This window comes from Mytilus edulis, chromosome 10, assembly GCF_963676685.1.
Source record: "Mytilus edulis chromosome 10, xbMytEdul2.2, whole genome shotgun sequence".
In the NCBI taxonomy this organism is placed as follows: domain Eukaryota; kingdom Metazoa; phylum Mollusca; class Bivalvia; order Mytilida; family Mytilidae; genus Mytilus; species Mytilus edulis.
In genome coordinates this window covers 76,032,948-76,057,343 of record NC_092353.1, presented here as the reverse complement: position 1 = coordinate 76,057,343, position 24,396 = coordinate 76,032,948, and the positions used below count along the sequence as shown (strand labels likewise).

Here is a 24,396-nt window from a genome sequence, read left to right as displayed (position 1 = left end):
ATCAGATAGCCTCAAAAGTAAGGGAAATAATTCATAGAATTTCGTTTAAAAAAATAAGAAGATGTGGTATGATTGTCAATGAGATAACTCTTTGCCAGAGACAAAATGTTTGTATACAAATCAATGAAAATACATTAAAATGAGTTTTCTTCTTTTGATGAAAAGAAAAAGATTTTGAAATGCATTCTTTTTATTTTGTTTCAGGTAAAGGAGCATATAAGAATTGGTATTATGAAGTCAGCCTGTATGCTGATGATGGAACAGACAATGAAATAGTAGAGAAAGTCACTGGTTCCTTTTTAGAAATAGAAGATCTGGTACCAGATACTGCCTATCAAGTTAAAGTCAGGGCTTGGTCACAGACTGGATCTGGCCCCTGGTCAGAAGTCTTTGTTGGTAGAACTCTCTCATTAGGTAATAGCAGATTAAAATGATATATAGTAGAAGTATTAAATTCCATGTCTGAAAATTTGAAAAAATGATAATTAAAAACCTGTTATAATAAATATCCAACAAGATAGGATAATTTAGGTCCTTTAATAACTTTTCTTTAAAATTGGGTTTAAATTCTCCAAAAGATAATTATTTCATAAACTGAAATCAACATATGCAATTAGGATAATTTCATTTTTGTGCATAAACAATTTTACATAAAGGATTTAAAGTGAATATAATTTAACTCAATTTTCTTTATTCTTAACAAAGGCATCAACTGTTTTAGTTACAGCAGCATCTTGGTCACATTTCCCTTCTAATTTTTATGAAACTAACAAAGACATGATGCCCTAATTTAATCACCTATAGTTTACATAGGGGAGATAATTTACTCAACATTGATATAAAGGGGAGATAATTTTACTCACTTCTTTCAACAACTAAAGTAATAGTTGCAGCAGCATCTCAATCAGATTTGTCAAGTTTCTAATATGAAATCTCCATGGAGATGATGCATGGATTAACTTATCTGTAAAAATCAAAAGGGAGACAACTTGACTCAATTTCTTTTTTTTTTTAAACAGAGGCATCAACAGCTAAAGTAATTGTTGCAGCAGCTTCACAGTCAAATTTTACTACTGGTTTATATGAAATGGATATGGAAGGACAACAAAGAACACAGCTAACCACTGTATTTTATGAAGAACTTCTTGGTAAGATTAAGGGTTGAGTGAAATATAAACAAAAGCATTGATTGATTATAATACCACTTTCAGCTCACTGTTTGCAGCCAGGTTTTTGTTTAACCAATATCCTTCAGCTGAAAAACTGCCAATGCTAGTCAATAAAGATTGTAGTCAAAAAGCATTTTGTCAGAAGCAGGGTTAAAACTCACATCCTTAGTGTTGACAAGCTTGATATTATAGTAGATGCTCTGTTTGGAAAATCTCTAACACTTCATGACTTAGAGAAATTTCGTTATTGACTTATAAGAAAAAGAGAATCCATAATTGTCTGTTCTGGAATCTACCCATTTTGGTTAACATTTTCAAAAGTCTACACACAACATTATGATTGGTTAAAAACAACATAAAAAATTAAAAATTCAATCAATAACCTGGCATTGTCTTTATTTTAGAGGTACAAACAATGAAATTACGCAAAGTTCTGCTGATTATTAAAAATTGTGAATTTGTATATAACTATGATACTTCCACATTTATAAAACATCTATTTATTACAGATTTGACCTGGGTTGAGGATAAGATAATGTGGGCGTCTAATGTAAATGGAGTTCAGATATTTGACAGAACTACAGCAGAATCAGAGATTGTCTACCACATAAGATATGCTACAAGTGTCAGTTATGATTGGCTGGGACAGAAGCTGTACTGGTCTAATCCTAAACACAATGTTGTAAGTATCTACAAGTGTCAGTTACGATTGGCTGGGACAGAAGCTGTACTGGTCTAATCCTAAACACAATGTTGTAAGTATCTACAAGTGTCAGTTACGATTGGCTGGGACAGAAGCTGTACTGGTCTTATCCGAAACACAATGTTGTAAGTATCTACAAGTGTCAGTTACGATTGGCTGGGACAGAAGCTGTACTGGTCTAATCCTAAACACAATGTTGTAAGTATAAATAGAACTTTGTGTAAACATGTCATTGCTACTATCACATGACTACAAGTGTTAGTTACGATTGGTTAGGACAGAAGCTGTACTGGTCTAACCCTAAACACAATGTTGTAAGTATAGAAACAACTATGACAATATTTTATTACTTCTATCACATGACCTCAAATGTCAGTTATGATTGGTTGGGACAGAAGCTGTACTGGTCTAATCCTAAACACAATGTTGTAAGTATAGGAACAACTATGACAATATTTTATTACTTCTATCACATGACCTCAAATGTAAGTTATGATTGGTTGGGACAGAAGCTGTACTGGTCTAATCCTAAACACAATGTTGTAAGTATAGAAATAACTATGACAAAATCTTATTACTTTTATCACTGTTCTGGTCTTGTCCTAAACACAGCATTGTAACTATAAATACCGGTAGTTAAACTAAAGGCAGCTTTACGAAAGTAATTGAGGAGATGTGATTTGAGTAACATTGATAAAACTATTTGTCTGAGACCAAATGATGTGGGTATAACTCAGGCACTCCACTACAGCCTTCAACAATAAACAAATCCCTTAGTTACTACATATCTCATAGTGAGCTTTATGTCAGGAACACTTCTCTAACCTGGAACAGTGGTTTAACAGCACATCAAAAGAACAAATTCTTTAAATCAGTTAACTATTTTCTACCTTGAGATATACTTTATCATTGTATATGTTTCTGTATTTACAGATTAGAAGGTCTGATATCAATGGAGATAATATAGAGTTTGTAATACAAGGCACAGCTCGTCATATGGCCATAGATGCCTTACAAGGTCGTATTTACTGGGTTACAATGAATACCTTAGAAGCAGCTTACTTAAACGGAGAAGATCATATTGTATACTTCAATCTACCATATTTTTGTGGGAAGCATGTCATCAGTTTGACCTTGAACTTTGACCTTCGTAAAGTTTTATGGTATGTTAAGAGTTTTGAACGACAGGAGTTGTATATGTCTGATTTGCTGGGTAATGGAGTGACCCCAGACCAACTGTCTGTGCAACCTCTTGGAAGTTTTAGCAGTATTTCTCCGTAAGTTTAAATTATATAACAAATCTTATTGTAAAGGTATGTTTTAAGTAAAAAATTTATGTCAGAATTGGTATGCAGGTAAATCAAAATGAGAAGTTATGTTTTTTTTTTAATTCATCACGTACACAGCAAACAAAAATTCAATTTTATCGATTAAATTTCACATAGGTGTTAGATTTTCTACCTTTATTTGCAATTACACCGCTCATGAAACTCATGATTTTTTCATGGTTAAATTTGGGAACAGTATATCTGTCAATATAAATCCTTTTTATAAGCCAAAATGTTTTTTTTTCATTTCAGATTTTCTGTCATGCAGTATTTTTCTCACCGTTTATTCTGGCAGAATGAGAAAGGCTCCATCATTGTAGGTGATCTTGAATGTAACTACACATCAGAAATAACAGTAGAACCAGTCTCTGTGTTTACTGTTACCCATCCATCACTCCATCCATATCCAGGTAACTACATATAGAAAATAACTTGGCAACCAGTCAAAATATAGTGACACATTTGTCTCTTCATCCCCATCCTTAAACAAAGAAATAGAAAGTTCACAATCATGAAGCTGAAATTATCTCCTTTGTTGTTATATTTTGTCAACGAACATTTATATCAAAAGAAAAGTAGATGGCACTTAAATTACAACAAATTGAACATATCTGTGGTCATATGTGACACAGATAATCCATAACAATTAACCAAATCATATCTGAATCACACAAACTTATTGAATGAATGTCATTTGCATTACCATTTGTAACCCTTGTGACAATATAGCTTCCTTTATAGACACAACCCTTTATCATGGAAATCATGAAAGGAATCACAATTCTTAAATATCATATTTAACATAAGAAATATACTCAATACACCAGCACCCAATATTGCTTCAGGGACAAGAACACTAGTAAGTTATTTGAATAAACAGGAAAATGTTATAAAAAAGAACCAAAAAAATGTATAAAATTTGAAATAAATTTTTAAAAAACATACCAAAAAAAATGGAAGTAGTTGTGACAAGCATGAGAAATCAATTTCAAACAGTTCTTTAAATCTGAAACATTGAATATTTACATACTTTTTACAGAGAGTTTGGACAAGAAAAGCCTTAAAATTATACCAACAGAGATTCAAGAGCAGACTATAAGATGTGAAGGTCATTGGTCGGCCTTTAACCTGACCTGGCAGAAGGCCATAGTTAACCATGGTGATATATTTTATGAAGTTTCTATACAGATACAGGATGATGCTGGAAGAAGTGTTGCCATGGTAATTATTTGTTTGTTTGAATGTGTTATTTCCTTATTGAATTTATATGGTTAAAGGTCATTTAATTAATAAGTCATCCATGAAAGCCTGTAAGTTCGAAAATTTCTGTGATGTTTTTATAGATCTTAAAGAGACCAAAAACTATATTCAGATACACAGAGTAAAAATACAAACATAGTGACAAATTTGATTGACAATATTTTAGAACGTATGATTGAAAATTTCACTGAAACAAAATCCGTCTTTATATTATGTACATTTTACCTAATAATATTTATTTTCACAGAAGTTGAAATTGGTCATTCTGTTGTGTCATCTTGTTCTACAATTCACAATTGAAATTTACATAAACTTAGATAACCAAAAAGTTTCTATGTGAGGGATAGCTAGTTTTGTTTTAAATAAAATAGATTTATCTGTATTTACAGCAAACCACCAAGAATTTTATAGAATTGTCTAATATATCAGCTTATACAGAGATGACCGTTACACTAAGAGCTTACACATACTGGGGGTATGGTCCAGTTACTGTGGCCAATATCAATACACCTATGTCAGGTAAGTTTAAAAAATATCTTATAGGAAGGGGAGATAAGCGGCACTTCAATTCATTTGTAGTTGGGATAAGTGCATAAGACATCAAGTACTTGACCCTACTAATAAATTTTAAATGACAAAAAAACATAATGTTTTTTATATTATATATATTGTTATAAGTTTTGACACGACAAATTTTATTCACTACTTTTCTTGTCTTGGTGTGATTAAATGCTCTCCATATTGTATTGACTTGTGAGTATTTTTTAAAATGTTTATATCAAAATATGAACATTAAACAATATATGATAATCCATGGTTATATATTTCAGTTCCCAGTAAACCATTAACACCAAGAGTATATGTTACCCAGCATAAAGAATCAATGACATCAGAGAATTCTCTTGCAGCAGATTTCCGTTGGACATTACCAAAACTTTTAAATGGAATAATTACTGATTTCAAGATTTATTCCTGGAAGAATGGAGATAAAAATAACAAAAACACGACTTCAGTACCAAGTACTGTAAGACATTTTAATCTACCATGTCTACAACCTGGGATGACTTATTTCTTTCAGGTAAGCAACTTTTAAATAATCCTTAATTTAGGGACTGACTCAATTTTCAGTGGAAATATAATATGAAATGTTTGATTTAACACCCATCCCAGGTAGCAATTCAGTATTTTTAAAGGGCTATAAAAAATGGATATTTAGCAAAAAAATTAGAACAATTCTATGCCTAAAATCAATATTTGTTTTCATTCAAGGGATACACTCATTATGACCCCCTACACACCCCTTGAATGGAAGGTTTATTGGAGATGTTTCCAAAAAAAACATTTAAGTTGAAAACAATAACGCAACTGAATTGTCTTTTCTTGTCTTGTCTTGTCTCGTCTTGTCTCGTCTTGTCTTGTCTTGTCTTGTCTTGTCTTGTCTTGAATAAGCCTAATCATAATATTCAGTAAAAATATTGAAAAATATGGTTTAATTGATAATTTTTTTTTCGTCAGGTATCAGCTTGTACACAGAAGGGATGTGGACCCAAAACTAACCTGGTATCTGCTGAAGCTGATGGTAAGTGTTCGAGGAACAGGGAGGGGAGGAAGTGGAAGTACATGTTTTAAGTACCCTAGGAGAAGAAACTAGCCTGATCATGTATAATATACTCATTTGTGATCAAGATGTGTAATTGATTAAAATATTAACTCATGTCACAAAATCCCTACATGTAATTTCTGAGTTCCTTCATTTATTAGATTCACGGTTACACCAGCAGGAAAACTTTAAAACCTCACTGAAAAAAAATGTGATCAAACCAATAAACATAGAAACAAATGAGGAAGAAGATACCATAGCACCATGGCAAGAAAACAAAAACAATGACAAGACTAGCAGTATTCTACAAAAACACTCAATAGAAAAATAAAAACTGCAAAAAAAACCAACAAAAAACCAGTGGTGATTGCAGACTCTCTAGTCATGCTTCATAGAAAATATTCCTTCTTGTGAAAATTGTAAAAAGATAGGTTTTTTCAAAAAATAAAAACTTGAGTTTACAATACTTATAGCTTTAAGGGAGTTCGCTTCTCAGTTTCAAAGTAATTAACTTTTCAAAACATTAGTTTATATAGATAGGGGATTAATAAAGGATTCCAAAGAGCAAAAAAAATATATAGGTCACCGTGTTTGTTTTCGAGATATAAGTCATTGAAATTTTTGCGGGAAAATATTCTCTCTTGACTTTTCATAGCTCTATCATTGACAAGTTGAAGTTCTCAAAAACTGTAAAAAAGTAATTAAAATTTTATAAGACTTTTACAGATGGCTTATCATTATTTATGTAACAGATTTACAAAAAGAAGAATGGGGGTCACCGGGCAATTTTTTTCAAGGCATTTAAATGGATAAAAGCAGAGGATTCCGAAAATCTGACAAAAAATCTAAAACATGACAAGCTAGCTTCCTTAATTGTATACTGTATTACCTTTAATCACAATAATGAATAACACTTTGATTTACTTTAATAATCACAAAAAGAAATGCATGCAAAAATTCTGATTTTCCAGTTTTGGGGTTTAGAAAGATCTTTAGACACTTTTAATGTATCATACGTATACTTATCCTATGTTCTATTTTTAGCTGTAAATCCTGTTCCTAAGTTACTAGTAGTATCAGCCAATCAGATATCAATTGAGGAGGTTGACAGTGTGGGTAATAAGACCGTTGTATTAGAGCCTATTGTTTCACCAATGGTTGCCACATACCTGGCCCAGGAAAATAGGATGTTCTGGGTGGATAAAAATAACATGCTGAAGGAACAGAGTAAACAGGGACAGAAAAAGGTAACTTTAACTCTTTTTATTCTAGTTTCTTATTGAAAAGCGCAGGAGATATCTATGGATAATAAAAGTTTGAAGAGAAAGGTAACAAAACCATCGCAAAAGATGAAAAAAATGTTGAAAAGACTATCTATAAAACACTGAATAAAAAGCTAAAGACTGCAGCAACAGACACTCCACTTCAAATAATAAATGTGGTAATTTGATGTGCTATGTTAATGTAAGCAGATCCAGCTCCACAATGGCACCAGTTTGGAATAAAGCTATATGTGATCATGAGCATGCTTTACTGTGTAATTTGTTTTGATATGGGTTATAGTGAGTATTTTCAAAGTACAACCTACAATAAAAAAAAATATATATGTATCATGACATTCATTAGTTTTATTTTTTGTTAGCTTTTAGAATTGGAGGGTAAGGTAACTGACATTGCTGTAGATTGGATCAGACGGTCATTATTCATTGTAGAGGTCAACTCATCACAGTCTACAAGTTCAATTATCACATACCTACTGGATCAGCGTACTAGTTATAAACTACAGTCAAGAGATGGTATTATAAACAGCATAGTCACAGATCCTCATACAAGGTATTTTAATTCGCATTTCATTGGGTATAATTTTAAAATGAAAAATTTGGAAAATTCTCTGAGAATGCAAAAAAAAACCACCCTTTTAAGGTCTTGTGTTAAATTTGCAGATTATAATAAATTTTGATATTTGCGAGCTCTGCACCAAGATGCAGCATTCTAATCTTAAGTAAAAGTTGGTTAGCTCGGTGTGAAAATAATTTGTATGCTTAGCATGTTTTTCTGATACAAAGCACAATTCATTTGCATCTCTCGTCTTTAATTTTAAAAAATGATAAAAAATTAATAATAAAAAAAAAAAAAGTTCTTCATCATTTTTCACAGAATTTCCATTAATACTTTGATTACTCTCCATATTTAAAATTCTGATTTTTTTTACTAACAATTCACTAAAGTAAAATTCCTGCATACTGATTTGATGAAAACAAAATAAAAGTTTGAAGTTCTGAAATCAGTGGTTACTTCTATTCAAATTAAGAAACAAGAGGACAAAAGGATGGGGAATAAGATGGATCTTGTATAAATGACTAGCAGTTGTTCATTATTCCAGCACTGCTTTTAACTTGATGATGAAAACTTTCTGACGTATATATTAATTTATTCCAGTACTATAGCATGGACAGAATCTGACACTAGTGAGAGCCATTCCAAGTTGTACAAGATGGGTCCAGACCACAAGGTCAAACCATTATTTAGAAATGCCAGAAATAAAAGAGAGGCTCCTAGTTGTAATTGTTCAACTTCTTTCCAACTAGGAAGTAGAATAGCTTTGGATAATACTGAGGACGCAAAGACTGAAATTCTATTTTATGATGAAGGAACCAAATCCATCATAGCTACAGATATAAATGGATGTTTCTGTAAATCTGTAACCAGTCAAACTCCTGACAGCAAGAAAGGTTAGTTTTTTACTAGACCTACAATTTTTATAGATGTAGAGACATAAAATTATCAGGGGTTTGTCTGTCTAGTCTAATAAGCACTCTCATGTGTGCAATTCTTTCCAGATTTTTATCAAACTTTTATCAAAAGCTTATGTCTTGGACATGGTCAAAAGCAATTGCAATCAACTTTAAAAAAAAAAATTGTCCCCTTGGAAATAATAATTATATGGAAAGTTACATTGTAAGTGCTTTCAGGCTTTAATTTCTATAAGACATTTTAAATTGTTTTTGTTTTTTGTTGCTGCATCATAGAATTTACCTCATATTGGGTTTCATTAAAACTTGTACACTTTTGTTTCAGGTTTTCCACCCGACAGTTTGACAGTTGACCATTCCAATATTTACTGTTACAATAAAACGGAAAAGTTATTATACATAATGGACAAACAGACAAGTATTGTTACAACAAAGAGTTTAGGAGAAGTTCACGATATGATTGGATATGGGACACATCTCCAACCTTTACCTTGTAAGTATAATTAATCAGGTATAACATTTGGAAAGAAGGATACTAGGTAGATGTATATGGGAAAGACAACGCCATATGAATGACAATCAAAATATTCAACTGAACAGGACTTTTGCTGGTTTTTTTTCAAAGTATGGGCACAAAGTTCAAATCTAACAGAAATAAATGTTTAACTATAAATCTGCAGATTTTACTTTAAAAATTTATATATTGCAAGAAACTTGATTTGACAGAAAATCATAAAATTTGTATTGCTTAGAGTTCAATCTGATTTTTTGGTATTTTTAAAAACAACAAATAAGGAAGATTAGGGAAAGCCTTTGATTTTATTGTTTTAGGCTTCATTATCAAAACCAGATCTCTGTCTTTTAATTGATGCACCTTGAATAAACTCAAATTCCTGGAAAAAATTAAGCACTCTTTCTGATATCTCGAAATATTACTCAATAGTTCCCAAGTTCTGATAAGGGTAAATCCCAATTAATGCACACCATTGTATGTATTTAAATGACATGTAGAAATTTATTTACATTTCTTTTATTTTAGCTACAGAATGTCTTTATCCTCAACCATATAAAGGTTCTGTTACCTTGATACAGAAAACAAACCAGACCATTGAATTAGAGCTGGAACCCATCACCTGGCCACTGTCTTGTACTGGTATCTCTGTTCCTGATACAAAGTACTCAGTATATTATAAAGCAGGGACCCAGCCATGTGGTTCTGCTGGCAGTGGATGTATATCTGAGGTATGGACAATATCTTGTATAGATTTAATTTGATCGAAATACAGATCTATGTTCACACTGCCATAGATCTGACAACAGTCCCTGCTACTTTTTATTCAGGCAAATTTTGAATCAGCCAATGTATTTTCAGCGTTCAAATTATTTCAATGAGGCCAGTTATTATTGGTGGAGAAAGCTGGAGTGCCATAGAGAACCACTGAACTTTGGTTTCAAAACAAACATCCTAGCAAATTAAGATTGGAGTCAAAAGCATCTGCCATTTGTGGAACTAGAATTCTGAGTGTTGACAAGCTTTTAACTACTTAGACCACTCCTCTAATGAGGATTCTATTGACATTAAAAGAAAGCGGTAATGAAAAATCTGGTAAAAATCTAAGATTCAAGTATTAGAAAATATCAAATCAAAGTTGGAACAACACATTAATTCATGAATACATGTAAACTATCCCAAGTCAGGAGCCTCTGGCCTTTGTTCGTCTTGTATGATTTTTAATTTTAGTTTCTTATGTATAATTCGGAGTTTAGTATGACGTCCATTATCACTGTACTAGTGTCTCAACCCTCCCCCTATACCTCTAACCAATGTAGAAAAGTAAACGCATAACAATAAGCACATTAAAATTCAGTTCAAGAGAAGTCCGAGTCTGATGTCAGAAGATGTAACCAAAGAAAATAAACAAAATGACAATAATACATAAATAACAACAGACTACTAGCAGTTAACTGACATGCCAGCTCCAGACTTCAATTAAACTGACTGAAAGATTATGATTTCATCATATGAACATCAGGCACAATCCTTCTCGTTAGGGGTTTAGTATCATACTATCATAACATATATGAGAAGAACATAACCCGTGTCATGCCAACAACTGTTTTTAGAATAAATGTGTTTAGTTCCGATGCAAAGACCTTATCAGTGACTCAATATTAACGCCAAAATATGCAATCTTTAATGACTTGACAACAGTATCGCAATTATATCCCTTCTTAAGAAGTCTATTCAAAGGTTTTGTAAGTTTCTGAGGTGAATACTGACACCTTTGTGCTTTATAAAGAAAAATAAAAAATTGGATGTGTACATGTATGTGTATCTTTTGTGTAAAATATTTGTATTTTTTTTATTTCAGGCCTCTTACAACAACACCATAGCTCTGACCAAGCTTCAGCCCTATACAATGTACATAGTGCATGGGGCCGTCAGTAACTACTACACGGAGTATTTATCTGAGGTGCTGAGTTCTCCAACAGTATTCCAGACCAGAGCAGGAGGTTTGTTAAGATAATTATGATTAAAAAAACAAATTCTTTCTGTATAACATATGATAAAGACAATTAAAACTAGATGAAATTATGGTTAATATTACACTATTGTAAGCCATAGTAAGCTATAAAAGGCCCCAGTAGCACTAAATGTGAAACGATTCAAAAGAGGAAACCTATGGCCTGAGTTATGTGAAAATAGTGATGGACAACACACAAATTTGGCGAACACAACAAAAGAGCAACATTACCATCTTTTATTAATACAGATTGTTCCTTTTTTCACAAGTATACCTATTTTGTATTTTGACTTAAATTTTAAAGGGATCTCATAGGGTTACTTTTTAATGGCACTATCTATATTTCATTATGTGCTGCTATAATAATAACAAAAATACAGATAAGTCTCCTCTGTATTAACCTTTGCAAATTTTGCATTAAAAATTGTATGCTTTTGAATCAAATAATCACATTAAAAAATGTATGCTTTTGAATAAAATAATCCCATTGAATATTGGATTCTTATCAAGTAATCTAAAAATGATTATATTAATTCTGAGGCCTCTTTTAAGCATGTTAGTAGTAATGTACCATTTTTATTCCAGTGCCTAACAAAGCAACAATAGAATCTTTGATTGGAATATCTCCAGAACAGATTAATGTGACATGGTCTAGACCCACCGTCTCAAACGGCCCTCCAGAAGATTTGGTCTACGCCATTCACTGGTCAACCCAGACTAACAAAGGATTGTTGAGGGCAGAAGTAGAGGTCAATGTGTCACATGACCAAAATGTCTACAAGCAGACAATATCAAACTTACTGCCAAATCATAATTACACGATTGAGGTAAATTATTTAAGATACAAATAAACCAAGATGTTGGGTTTATGTCAGTAAGAGGTCAAGGACACAAATAAAAAAACAATATTAAAGTCCTCCATTTAATGCATACAATAAAAAAAATGATGATTATAAATGTTCTTCTGTTTACGTTTTCTTTTGAATTCATGAAATGTTTCAAATTGAAAATTTTCATTCTGGTAACATTAGCATAAAAGTCAACCTTGAAAATGATAATTTTGCTTTGCTCTTCATTCAACCCTATAAACTCGGGCACCAAGAAACCAGTTAAAAGATATTATCAGAGATAAGAATAATAGGCTATAGATTGAGGATGTAAAAGTTAATTTTGAAAATAAATTAGGTCTCACTGTAATATTTTTCTGCTTGAAGTTTTTTCAATCTCTAGGAATATACTTACAGGTGAAGGCTGCTAACTCCGAAAAGAAGATTTTCAATACAAGTGATCCTCAAACCATAAGAACATTTGAACTACCAAGGGACATAATTCTACTGTCGTCTGCTAGACATAATTTAACCATAAGTTGGACATCACCCTCTGATGGAAGTGTGGAATATGCAAAGTTTCAGTACATAAAGGTTAGTTGTCAATCAGGGAATCAATTCTCCATTTTAGAATCTAATGCATTCTGGGTATTTTTTTCAAAAAATTACAACAAAATTTCCAAAAAAAGAAAATTCAACCTATGATGTGATGTTATTTTTCATTTTAGGGTATAAACGATAAAATTACCCATATTCTGATAGATATTGAAACAGCCAATTGAACTAAATAAACAAGTTTCAACTGGTGGTGATTCATTTTCTTTGGTTAATTGGGTACTGGTAAAACAAGACTTTAAATGTTCAGCTACGTACAACTTTCCTACAGGCTGGTATACAGACTTTCAAAAGATCAACGAAATCAAATAGCCATGAAAATTCAAGTTTTCCTGATAGAAAGAAAAATTGATATACATGAAAATTAATGAATTCACAGTAGCTTTATTTGATGTTAAGTAAATAAGAATGCAGAAATTTGAATTATCATACAGTAATTTCATAAACATTATTTATTGCATAATGACTACAATTGTTCAGCAAAATTTGTATAAAGTTTTGATCTAATTGAATGTAAACAAATAATTAAATGTGGTGAACATCTTTTAAAATTTCTATTTTTTCAGTGTCCATATGCAGAAGAAGCTAATTGGATTAATATGGGTGAATTTCCTTATTACACGTCATCCAACCAGACATTTAATAAAACATTCAGAGACCTGGACCCCTTCACTGATTACTGTTTTCGTATGGTCCTTTTATACAAAGGGACTTCCACTAAAATGTATTGGACCGGTGGAGATAGATTTATGTTCAGGACACAGTGTAAGTAGTGTAAAGTAGTTTTACCAAAACTACATGTATAAAAATAAAAATGTCTAAACTTAATGAATTTGTATTGATAACTCAAGTGCAATATACAATATTATTGCATAGCAATATAATATTTCCCACAGAAAGTAACCAAAAGTTAGCGTGCAATAAATTCCAATATTGCACTAGTGCAATAAATCTTCAAAATTCATGACGTCATCAACGACAAAATCTAAGTTTAAACAAACATTATATCCCAAGCTCGTGCAATATACAATTCTACTCGGGACAATATTCCCCAATATTCATGCAATAACCCTATAATACTGCATTACGGTAACATATTCTTCTGTGGGTAGTTTCCAACTTTAAGTATATGGAGGGGAGTGTGTATAAAGGCAAGACTAATATGTATAAAAGAACAGTTAAAGACAGATTAATTTTAGGTTACAGGAAAAGTTTTGGGAGGGGAGTGTCGTTTGTACAACTGATATGTATGAATTGACTGTTAAGAGCCCGATTAATTTTAGGACACTAGGTAAGTTTGGGGAGGGGAGTATGGTATGTTACATTATTTGTGCATGAATTTATAAAAAAAATTGCAATAATTTTTGAATTTAGTGTATGATTATGATCCTGTTTTCTTTTATAGCAAGTATTCCAAGTGCTCCTGATCCACCAATAACAGAATCTTTGTCAACCCAAGGGTATGAAGTTAAATGGTCAGAACCAAATGACAATGGCGCTGCAATCCTCCATTATATACTACAGTATTGGTAAGTTAACTCCCTTTGGAGTTCTATCAACAATTAAAATACCCCTTAGTAATGATAAGTATTTGCGCCATACACATATAATGCCAATAAAATTCACAATGCTTGTCTTTTTTTTTTTTTTTTTTTTAAACATATCCAGTGGCAATTTTAGCAATGATAAAGACAATGCAATACTTTTTGAATGTATAGTGTTTAACAAATAATCCCTCAGACATTGAAGTTCTCTTTTGAATGGACATGAGGAAATAGAGTGAGTGACCCATATTCGCCGCATAATTCGTTCGTTTCCATTTTCATCCGACCTACATTCCAATATTTAGACCTTTTTATGTAGGTTTCAGAAATTTTACTATGTGAAAAAAATGTTTGTAAACTCGAGAGGAAATCAAGTTGTTCATGTACCATGTTGGACGCACTTTTGCCGCAATGAATGATATGACCATCCTCATTATCCTGGTATATTATGAAAACCAAAGTGTGTAACTAAATGATTAAGCTTGAGAGATCATTCCTATACGATTATTCTCACAAATATTTACTTTTAGACTTCGCACAGTTGCCATATAAATCTTACATGATAGCTAAAAATTGTTAAAAAATACCTGCATATTTCTTTATATGTGCGAATAACCTTGGAAATGGAGTAAAGAGGAATATCAACCGTTATAACATTACAAACCGTCTTTACCATCTATTTAGGCAAGTCCTGTGTAAAGGCACACAAATTTAAAGAAAAATAGCAAAACGGCGAAAATGTGTCCATGGCGAATATGTGCCACCCACTCTACCAAAAATCCATTGACACCTGTTAGTACATGATTATAATTTTTCAGGAGTACACACTACCAGATGTGGACTGAAGTATATAATGGAACTGAGGCTCGTTGGGTAATTGATGATGGTGTTTTAACGAGTGGTAAAGAATACTTCTTCCGTGTCGCTGCTGACAATGCTAATGGACTTGGACCATTCAGTAATAACAGTACAGCTTTTGTATATAGAGGTAATACAGCTATAACATAGGTTTAAATGTATGTACGTACTTTAATTCCTCTATTATTTGAAAAAAAAACCTCTATAGTTGCTAGGGTACAGTGAAAATCCTATACACTCCCTATTAAAATTAATGGAGAGGTGTCACTAATACCAACCCACTACCAAAGATTGCATTACAGAAACAAAATAATTGAAGCAATAATCTGCAGATTGATCTGTTAAGCAATAGTATACAAAACACAACATAGGTAACTAATAATGAACTCTACCAAAAACCAGGGGTTCTCTCAGATTCTCTGGATAGAAAGGCAAGTCCTACTCCACATGTGGTGATCTCAAACTCTCTGGAAGGATAGGCAAGTCCTACTCCACATGTGGCACTCTCTCAGATTCTCTGGAAGGATAGGCAAGTCCTACTCCACATGTGGCACTCTCTCAGATTCTCTGGAAGGATAGGCAAGTCCTACTCCACATGTGGCACTCTCTCAGATTCTCTGGAAGGATAGGCAAGTCCTACTCCACATGTGGCACTCTCTCAGATTCTCTGGAAGGATAGGCAAGTCCTACTCCACATGTGGTCTCAGATTCTCTGGAAGGATAGGCAAGTCCTACTCCACATGTGGTCTCAGATTCTCTGGAAGGATAGGCAAGTCCTACTCCACATGTGGTCTCAGATTCTCTGGAAGGATAGGCAAGTCCTACTCCACATGTGGTCTCAGATTCTCTGAAAGGATAGGCAAGTCCTACTCCACATGTGATCTCAGATTCTCTGGAAGGATAGGCAAGTCCTACTCCACATGTGGTCTCAGATTCTCTGGAAGGATAGGCAAGTCCTACTCCACATGTGGTCTCAGATTCTCTGGAAGGATAAGCAAGTCCTACTCCACATGTGGTCTCAGATTCTCTGAAAGGATAGGCAAGTCCTACTCCACATGTGATCTCAGATTCTCTGGAAGGATAGGCAAGTCCTACTCCACATGTGGTCTCAGATTCTCTGGAAGGATAGGCAAGTCCTACTCCACATGTGATCTCAGATTCTCTGGAAGGATAGGCAAGTCCTACTCCACATGTGGTCTCAGATTCTCTGGAAGGATAGGCAAGTCCTACTCCACATGTGTTGCTCATGTAAGTACAATTCAGGTGATAACAAGTTTAACCTATTGTTTTTACTGGTATATTAAATTTTTTTGCGTAAACCCCTGAGGGTTTACGCAGTATATATTGGACGAGTAATGTAGTCTTTCGGAACACCGGATGTTAGTCGGAAAACTTCTGGTCTTTCTATGACCACCTTTCAAATACATGCGCAATAGCTATGACCACCTTTCAAATGCATGCGCAATAGCTTACAAATCTGTTGAATATGCATTAGCATCTTAAGTTGCTATAGAGATATTTTACGTATGATCTGAAATTTATTATGATATAATATTTTCTTGCACACGATTACAAGCTGCTAATATTAACCTACATGGGTAGTATTTTAATTAGTCAAACGATGTAACCAGCTGTGTTTAGATATGAGATAAGATTTCATGTAAACAATGCGCTTTATATTCTGAACGAGAATAATTAAAAATAAAATCTTTAGAAAGAGTTTTAGTAGCATTTTATTTTAGATTTTACGTTTAGTGAAGATGTACATGTTGTAAAAAGCAAGCTATTTATTTTTTTATACTGAAATTAAAGGGAAGTCTTTCTTGCATATGATTAAATTACAGTTATTTTTTTTGGTTAAATATTGCAACTTTAATAAAAAAAAAAATGGTTATTAAAAATAAAATTAAATAGATATTGAATATGAAAAAATAAAATATTTTGAACGAGAACAATTAAAAACAATTTATATCTTTAAAAAAAGTATTAGCATTTTTTGAAATTTTACGTCTAGGATAGACCAAGGACATGGAAATATAATCATAAATACGTGCCTCAAATAGGTGTAAAAACGAGGATTAAAAAAAAAATCGTTTATTGAAAATAACGTTGAAATTAATTATGAAAGTTATGTCCGTATTTATTTTCATTAATATTGCAAATTTAAAGTTATTTTCTTTGTTTAAATATTGCAACATTATTTACTTTTTTTTAATAACCTCTGAATCCTTTTCGTCATTAAAATGCGACTGATAAGTATAGATATTCAATATGAAGGGGGAAAAAATAACCGTGACTGAAATCTAAATCTAAAATTTATTTTAAAAAAATACACATTTGACCATGCAGATGTAAGAAATGATACTTCAAGCAATGAAACAACGAATTAAATGTGCCACTTTAATTACGACTGATAACCTAAAAATGAATCATGCATGCATTTTTAGCAGACTTAACCAGGTCGGCAATAAGATATCGAATATAAAAAAAGCAGATATCGGGTTTGGTGTCAATGAGACAACTATCTGCAAGAAACCAAAATAACACAGAAATACAAACTATGGGTCACCGTACGGCCTTCAACAACAGGCAAAGCACGTACCGCATAGTCGGCTATAAAAGGCCCCGAAATGACAATGTAAAACAATCAGTCAAAAAAGAAAATTAACAAAGTCCGTATCATCGTATGCGTAACTTAGTTGCTCACCAGAGGAACTTTACGCAAGCGTTTAAACACGCGTTCCATAAGTTTGAAGTACGTCGAAATGCAAAGGTATACGCTTGGTGAACGCTTTTACTTCAGGAAAATTTTAATGGAACATAAAAAAAATCATTCAGCTCAAGCGTTTGTCAAACGTATATACATGTACCTGTAAACTGCACGCACATAATATACACGCTACACGAGCGTTGAAAACGCTACAGATAAGTTTTAGACACGTTAAGGGCACATTGCATACAAAAATACTCGTCGCCTTAAAGCTTTCATTTAGGAAAAGAAGTCCGATACGGGTGAAACTTCATCATACCTACAGAAGATATTACACCCTCTCTGACCATGCAACATGGGACTAGACATAGAAGTACAGAAACTACTCACATTAGTTTGAGCTGTACAAGATCTACAAAAATATCCCGCCTGCCTCAAAGGTGCATATAGGATCGACCATGGTCCAGCACTAATGATACAAATACCAACCAGAGTTACAATGACATGGTAGTAAGTCTTTAAAGGCCACCGAGCGGCCTCCAAAAATGAAAAAAAACTACTATTTAGTCGGCTATTAAATGCCCCGACCATTAAGATTTAAAAACAAAAATCAAACAAAACTAAACAGCCTTATTGATAACAAAATAATTTACGAAAACAACTTGACCGACATGAATTATGAACAACAACCACTGTACTACATGTTTCTGGCTTTAGAATGGACATTGGCACATAAACAATGTGGTGGCCATAAACCCAACCCTCCCAAATGAACCAAACCTTAAGGACAACACATCGCAAGAAAAAACTGTAAAATATCAGTTGCAATTCGCGTCCCTAAAATTATGGGTACGGTGCACAATAATCACTTACATAAAAACAATAGACACAAATCACTGAAATAATCGCACTTACCGAAAGCTATTTCAAAGCTAGTGAACATGTAGACGAACCAGTGGACATAGACGGACTGGTAAACATGTAAACAGACGGGCGAATGTGACAGACTTATTGACAAACATTCACATATAGACAGACCTGCAGTTGGGAATGTAGTAAGACCAGGAGAAACGCTAAGGTACGCTTTACGCACACCCAATACACGCTTTAAGCTCGTTGTGCACACGATACAGATATGGTTGACAGGTTGAATGCATCAAAATTACTAGCGTTTTGGTAGCGTGCATGATTTTTTTTACCTCGGCCGACGTACATCGGATCTATACGTTGATGTGTGAAGCCGGTATTACATTATTTAAACCACTAAACAGGCAATGTCAGTTTCTAATTCTTATGCACAACAAAAGTAATATAAGACAATACATCTTTATTTAACAATTATCTAATATATATATAATGCCAAACAAGCATTTGGGTTTACGATTGCATTTCTTTTTTTTAAAGAAAGCAACTTGTTTTTTTCATTTTGCAGATGTTGTTGCAGCAGCAGACGACACAGTAGCCATTGTGGTTATCTCCCTTTCTTTCGTGTTTGTATTCCTGGTGGTGCTATTGTTTGTTATATGTTATGGTGAGTTTTGATTACATAGAACTCTGCATTATTTTAGTTTTGTCAAATTACTGTAAGGGGTTTTCTTGTCAATTCCTTTTGACAAATCATGCATTGTTTTCTTGAGCAGCAAGTATCAAATTATTATAATTTGTTTTAATTAACCACTTACAAGTTATGTCCTTCACTCGAAAAAAATGTCAATTATGTGCCTTTATGACATCATGTACCAGATAAAGGGGATCGCCTGTTTCTGTGCATTATTAATGTTGATCAAGCGTCTTGGTGATTGTTATTGTGCAGGATAAACTAGAAATAATGTTTGTTCTGTAGGTACGTTATCACAATTCCCTAATGACAGTAGTGCTTAAATTGTCAATTATGAGAATTCAATTGCAGAATAATAAGGGCAATATATCATCATATTTTTCCCAACCACTTGCTCAACATGGAAACGAAATTGATGAAGCCTCTAAATGCACGAATAATGTCCACTAAAACCAAATTTAACAACCAATATATGTATTAAATGTATTACATGTTCACAATGTTATTTTGCAGTAATGAGAAAAAGAAATAGAAAAAATAGGAAACCAAAAGAATTCATTGTGCGAGGACCAGACCACGAGCTAGCTATTCTGAGAGAGCTTCCACTGCACACAGCACCAGAGAGTAACACGTTATATGCTATCAAGTAGGTTATTTTAAACAATTGTGTGCATTCATTATTGCAATGTTTCATTGTACAAAAAAACATTAAAATTGACATACTGATGTTTTATTCAATTTGTTGTTGAAGTTGTGAAGTTTTGGAATACAAAATGTCACCATGAATACATATGTTTATCATTTGGATGTGAAAATTATAGCCCATTTTGCAGGAGAGTTTGTCTATTCAGGACCAGTTTGGCATCTAGAAATTGACAATGAGGGTCGGTTGAAAACAAAACTTTACGACAAAAGAGATGATTTCAGCTTTCCAATTGTGAACTTTCCATTAAGTAGCAACATTCCAGCAGCACCTGCATACGGGGTGTATATCTCCCAACTGATTCGATATTCCCGTGCTTGCATTTCCTATCATGATTTTCTTGATAGAGGGTTGCTGCTCACAAGGAAGCTATTAAACCAAGAGTTCCAAATGGTGAAGTTGAAATCATCCCTTCGTAAATTTTACGGACGCCATCACGAGTTGGTTGACCGTTATGGAATAACCGTTTCACAAATGATATCGGATATGTTCCTTACGTCGTAACTACAATCCCCTTCCCTTTCATGAATGTGACCTACCCAATTAGACTATTTACTGGATTTGTTATCATATAAGCAACACGACGGGTGCCTCATGTGGAGCAGGATCTGCTTACCCTTCCGGAGCACCTGAGATCACCCCTAGTTTTTTGGTGGGGTTCATGTTGTTTATTCTTTAGTTTTCTATGTTGTGTCGTGTGTGCTCTTGTTTGTTTGTCCTTTTCATTTTTAGCCATTGCGTTGTCAGTTTGTTTTAGATTTATGAGTTTGACTGTCCCTTTGGTATCTTTCGTCCCTCTTTTGGCCCCTGCAATAAATGGTTTTTCCATTCAAGTAGTTTTAAATAGTGATTTAACTTTGATTATAAAACTTTAAATCTTTTTTTCAGCGTTGTGCCTACAGACAGTGATATTGCCAAACTGCCTCACTTCCGACGTGACCAGTTGATGCTGACTAAATTCCTAGGTAGTGGTGCCTTTGGTGAAGTCTTTGAAGGGGTGGCAAAGAATATCTTAAGTGATAGCTCAGGAGAAACAAAAGCCGCAGTGAAGGTTTGTTATTATACTTTTAAATCTGATTTATTTTTGCAATGATATCATTAATGAGAAATGTATGACAGGGTGAATGCTGCATTAAAAGAATTTACATTAGGTAAACTCTTAACATTGACATATAGCATAGGCTCCTGGTTTTTGTTGAAAAATATGCAGATAAGGCGATGTGGTAATCACAATGAGACAACTATCTGCCAAAGTTCAAATGAATTTGGATGTAAGCAATTATAGGCAACCATACGTCCTTTCACATTGAGAAAACCCCATTGTCGGCTTTACAAGGCCCCAAAAGTAATGCATGTTCATTTACTTCATAAGAAATTTCATGTAAAGCTCAGATGTAAGAAATTCAACTAATATTATGGATAAAAATTTATACTTTTTGTACAAATATTTAAATTTTAAAAGACTGAGCATGGATAAAACTTAACTTCCAAGTTATGACCAATATACGCGATTAAGACACAAGATTATCAAATTTTTACAGAGAATTAATATAATATTTTTTGCAGACATTGAGAAAGAGTGCATCAGACCATGAAAAAGAGGAGTTCCTGAAAGAGGCAGTACTGATGAGTAATTTTAAACACGATCACATCCTGAGTTTACTGGGCGTCTGCCTTGATAACGATCCACAGTTTATTATACTAGAATTAATGGAGGGTGGCGACCTGTTGTCTTATTTACGCACATGTAGAGGGATGTCGGTGAGTTACCAGAAATTTACTATTACTTTCTTTACCTTATATAGTTTAATTGGTTGCAATAAAATCTGATATGTCCAAGTAGAATAAAAACTGATAGTTTTCAGCCCTGTGATGTCTCATAACAAGATTTGATGTTGTCAACACATTGGGAATAACTATACACTAAATGAGAAAATGAGAAATATTTTCTACATGTGTTAGTGACAGAATATTTTATTGTCACATATGTGAATAAATTTTTATTTTGATATTTGAATTCTTGGTTGAGTTATTCTATTATTATTTATCCATTGTGTAATAGAACTTTAATTTAACCAATGTAAGAAGAGTTTACCCACTGCATTCTGCAGATATTAATACTTTAGTGTAAGCAGACATTTTGGTTCTACATCGAAGCTGTTTTGTTTTTCCAATTTCAGACAAACTCTACCAGTTTATGCTTAACAGATTTAGTGAAGATTTGTGTTCATGTGGCTAGGGGATGTAAATATTTAGAAAGAGAGCATTTTGTTCATAGGTAAGTAATAAATCTTTAGGAAGGGACATTTGAAAATGAAAATAACAAAAATTATGATTTATTAAACATCAATTAATATAAATATTTTAATACAGTATCCAGAATTTATCCCTATAAATAGATAATCAGACTTTTATAATAATATTTTTAAAAGGGCTGAAAAGTTTTTTTTCTTAATTACTCTAGCAACCAGTTAACCTCCTTATTTTAGTTTTAGAGTAATTTATTTATGTGATTTTCCTGACCCTTAAAAAAAAACTTAGGATCTTCTCTGTCATGAATTGTTCAAGAAAGTTCGAAAAATCAAGAAAAACATTTTTTCGCAATGGCACAAGTATCAATATTATTTCTTTCCTCAATCTAAAAAATTGATACCTCCATATATATAGACAATACCATATGGCGTTTTCAATATCGCATCCGTATCAACCCGAGACACCAATATAATCCCAAGAGCTCTGCTCGAGTGATTATATTGGTTGAGGGTTGATACGGTGTGATATTGAAAAAGCCATATCATATACACTTTATTATATACATATACCTCAAGGAGATGTTTTTTTATGTGACATGATGTCATACAGATAAGAAGATTTAAAATGTTGTCATACAGATTATAGGTTTGACATGAGGTCATACAGATTAGGGTTTTGATAAAGCCTTTGCAACAGTGACTGCAATCAATGACGTGACATCATACAGATTAAATGTGTGATAAAGCTTTTGCTACCGTGCTAATATCGATATCATCACGGGTGGCTGATACAGCACGCTTGCCATTGATTGTATTACACATACAATTTATCTGTATTTACTACTAAGCATATAACAAATGAATATACAGATCTTTTAAGTATATTCTACTGAAATAGATGTGGTAGAGTAGGATGGTATTTCTGACAACCTCAAATGAACTGTCACAATCATTAAATACTCATAACCAGTGTTCTTATATTGTATTTCCTTATTTACCCGCCAAAAGTCATTTAAAGGAAAAAGCAGATAACAATCTTTCATTTTTTTACAGAGATTTAGCAGCTAGAAACTGTCTTGTCTCATCTAAGGTTCCATCAGAAATAGTCGTCAAAATAGGAGACTTTGGTTTAGCCAGAGATATTTATAAAAGTGATTATTATCGTAAAGAAGGCGAAGGATTACTTCCTGTTAGATGGATGTCGCCTGAATCTTTGGTAGATGGAATATTTACAACACAGTCAGATATATGGTATGCGTAAATTTATAGAAAACAGTATTTTCACTCGCCAAACTCAAAATTATATATTCTTTGATTTCAGAATAATTTCAGTTGTTTTTAAAATGGATAATTTGAATATGATTTTAATGCTGCAGTGTGCGCAGTATTCATTGCTTTCAAATTTAGTTATTTACTGAATAGTTATAAGACTGATATATCTGGTTTATGTATAAAGTATTCAAATAAAAGAATACAAAAAGATATCTAAATTTCATAATTATTTTAGAACATATTGCTCATTCCATACATGAAGATTTGATCAGTTAAATGGATAAATAGACCTTTTGTAACATATTGACAGTCTTGAATAAAGTAGTGAAATATCAAAGTGTCAATGAAAAATGTTTTATTTCAGGGCCTTTGGAGTAATGATGTGGGAGGTCCTAACCTTTGGTCAGCAGCCTTATCAAGCCAGGACAAATATTGAAGTTTTACATTATGTCAGATCTGGTGGTCAGTTAGAACAACCAGAACATTGTCCAGAGGAATTGTAAGTTTTTTAATAAATATGTACAAGCTAAAAATTCATTTGTACCTTTGCCTTTATTCTTGGTGAATATGATAGGTGATTGTTGATTCTTTATCAGCTGTCACATTTTCTTGATTATCATTATGGCTTAAATGCTTAACAAGAGACTGTAATTCGCCTATACTTTAACCATATTTTTCAAGATCTAGATTCTAGAAGAGATATTTAGAACATTTTACTG

At 32.9% G+C, this 24,396-nt stretch overlaps 1 protein-coding gene across 2 annotated transcripts in view; it reads left to right on the top strand.

The window, feature by feature from the left end:
• LOC139491869 (proto-oncogene tyrosine-protein kinase ROS-like) overlaps window positions 1-24,396 on the top strand; it is a 108,089-nt gene that overhangs the window by 77,188 nt on the left and 6,505 nt on the right. The window contains exons 14-40 of one of the 2 annotated variants that reach the window (XM_071279783.1): window positions 205-414; window positions 1,020-1,148; window positions 1,679-1,851; window positions 2,806-3,149; window positions 3,453-3,610; window positions 4,240-4,421; window positions 4,850-4,979; window positions 5,291-5,538; window positions 5,976-6,039; window positions 7,105-7,307; window positions 7,703-7,893; window positions 8,500-8,792; window positions 9,139-9,306; window positions 9,853-10,055; window positions 11,186-11,327; window positions 11,924-12,165; window positions 12,583-12,759; window positions 13,347-13,545; window positions 14,186-14,309; window positions 15,143-15,312; window positions 19,325-19,423; window positions 19,964-20,096; window positions 21,042-21,204; window positions 21,720-21,914; window positions 22,334-22,431; window positions 23,459-23,656; window positions 24,042-24,176. In XM_071279783.1, coding sequence (XP_071135884.1) covers window positions 205-414; window positions 1,020-1,148; window positions 1,679-1,851; window positions 2,806-3,149; window positions 3,453-3,610; window positions 4,240-4,421; window positions 4,850-4,979; window positions 5,291-5,538; window positions 5,976-6,039; window positions 7,105-7,307; window positions 7,703-7,893; window positions 8,500-8,792; window positions 9,139-9,306; window positions 9,853-10,055; window positions 11,186-11,327; window positions 11,924-12,165; window positions 12,583-12,759; window positions 13,347-13,545; window positions 14,186-14,309; window positions 15,143-15,312; window positions 19,325-19,423; window positions 19,964-20,096; window positions 21,042-21,204; window positions 21,720-21,914; window positions 22,334-22,431; window positions 23,459-23,656; window positions 24,042-24,176 — 4,771 coding nt within the window. Of the gene's footprint in view, window positions 1-204; window positions 415-1,019; window positions 1,149-1,678; window positions 1,852-2,084; window positions 2,415-2,805; window positions 3,150-3,452; window positions 3,611-4,239; window positions 4,422-4,849; window positions 4,980-5,290; window positions 5,539-5,975; window positions 6,040-7,104; window positions 7,308-7,702; window positions 7,894-8,499; window positions 8,793-9,138; window positions 9,307-9,852; window positions 10,056-11,185; window positions 11,328-11,923; window positions 12,166-12,582; window positions 12,760-13,346; window positions 13,546-14,185; window positions 14,310-15,142; window positions 15,313-19,324; window positions 19,424-19,963; window positions 20,097-21,041; window positions 21,205-21,719; window positions 21,915-22,333; window positions 22,432-23,458; window positions 23,657-24,041; window positions 24,177-24,396 lie in introns of those variants that run through there. The other variant, XM_071279784.1, reaches the window with a different exon arrangement.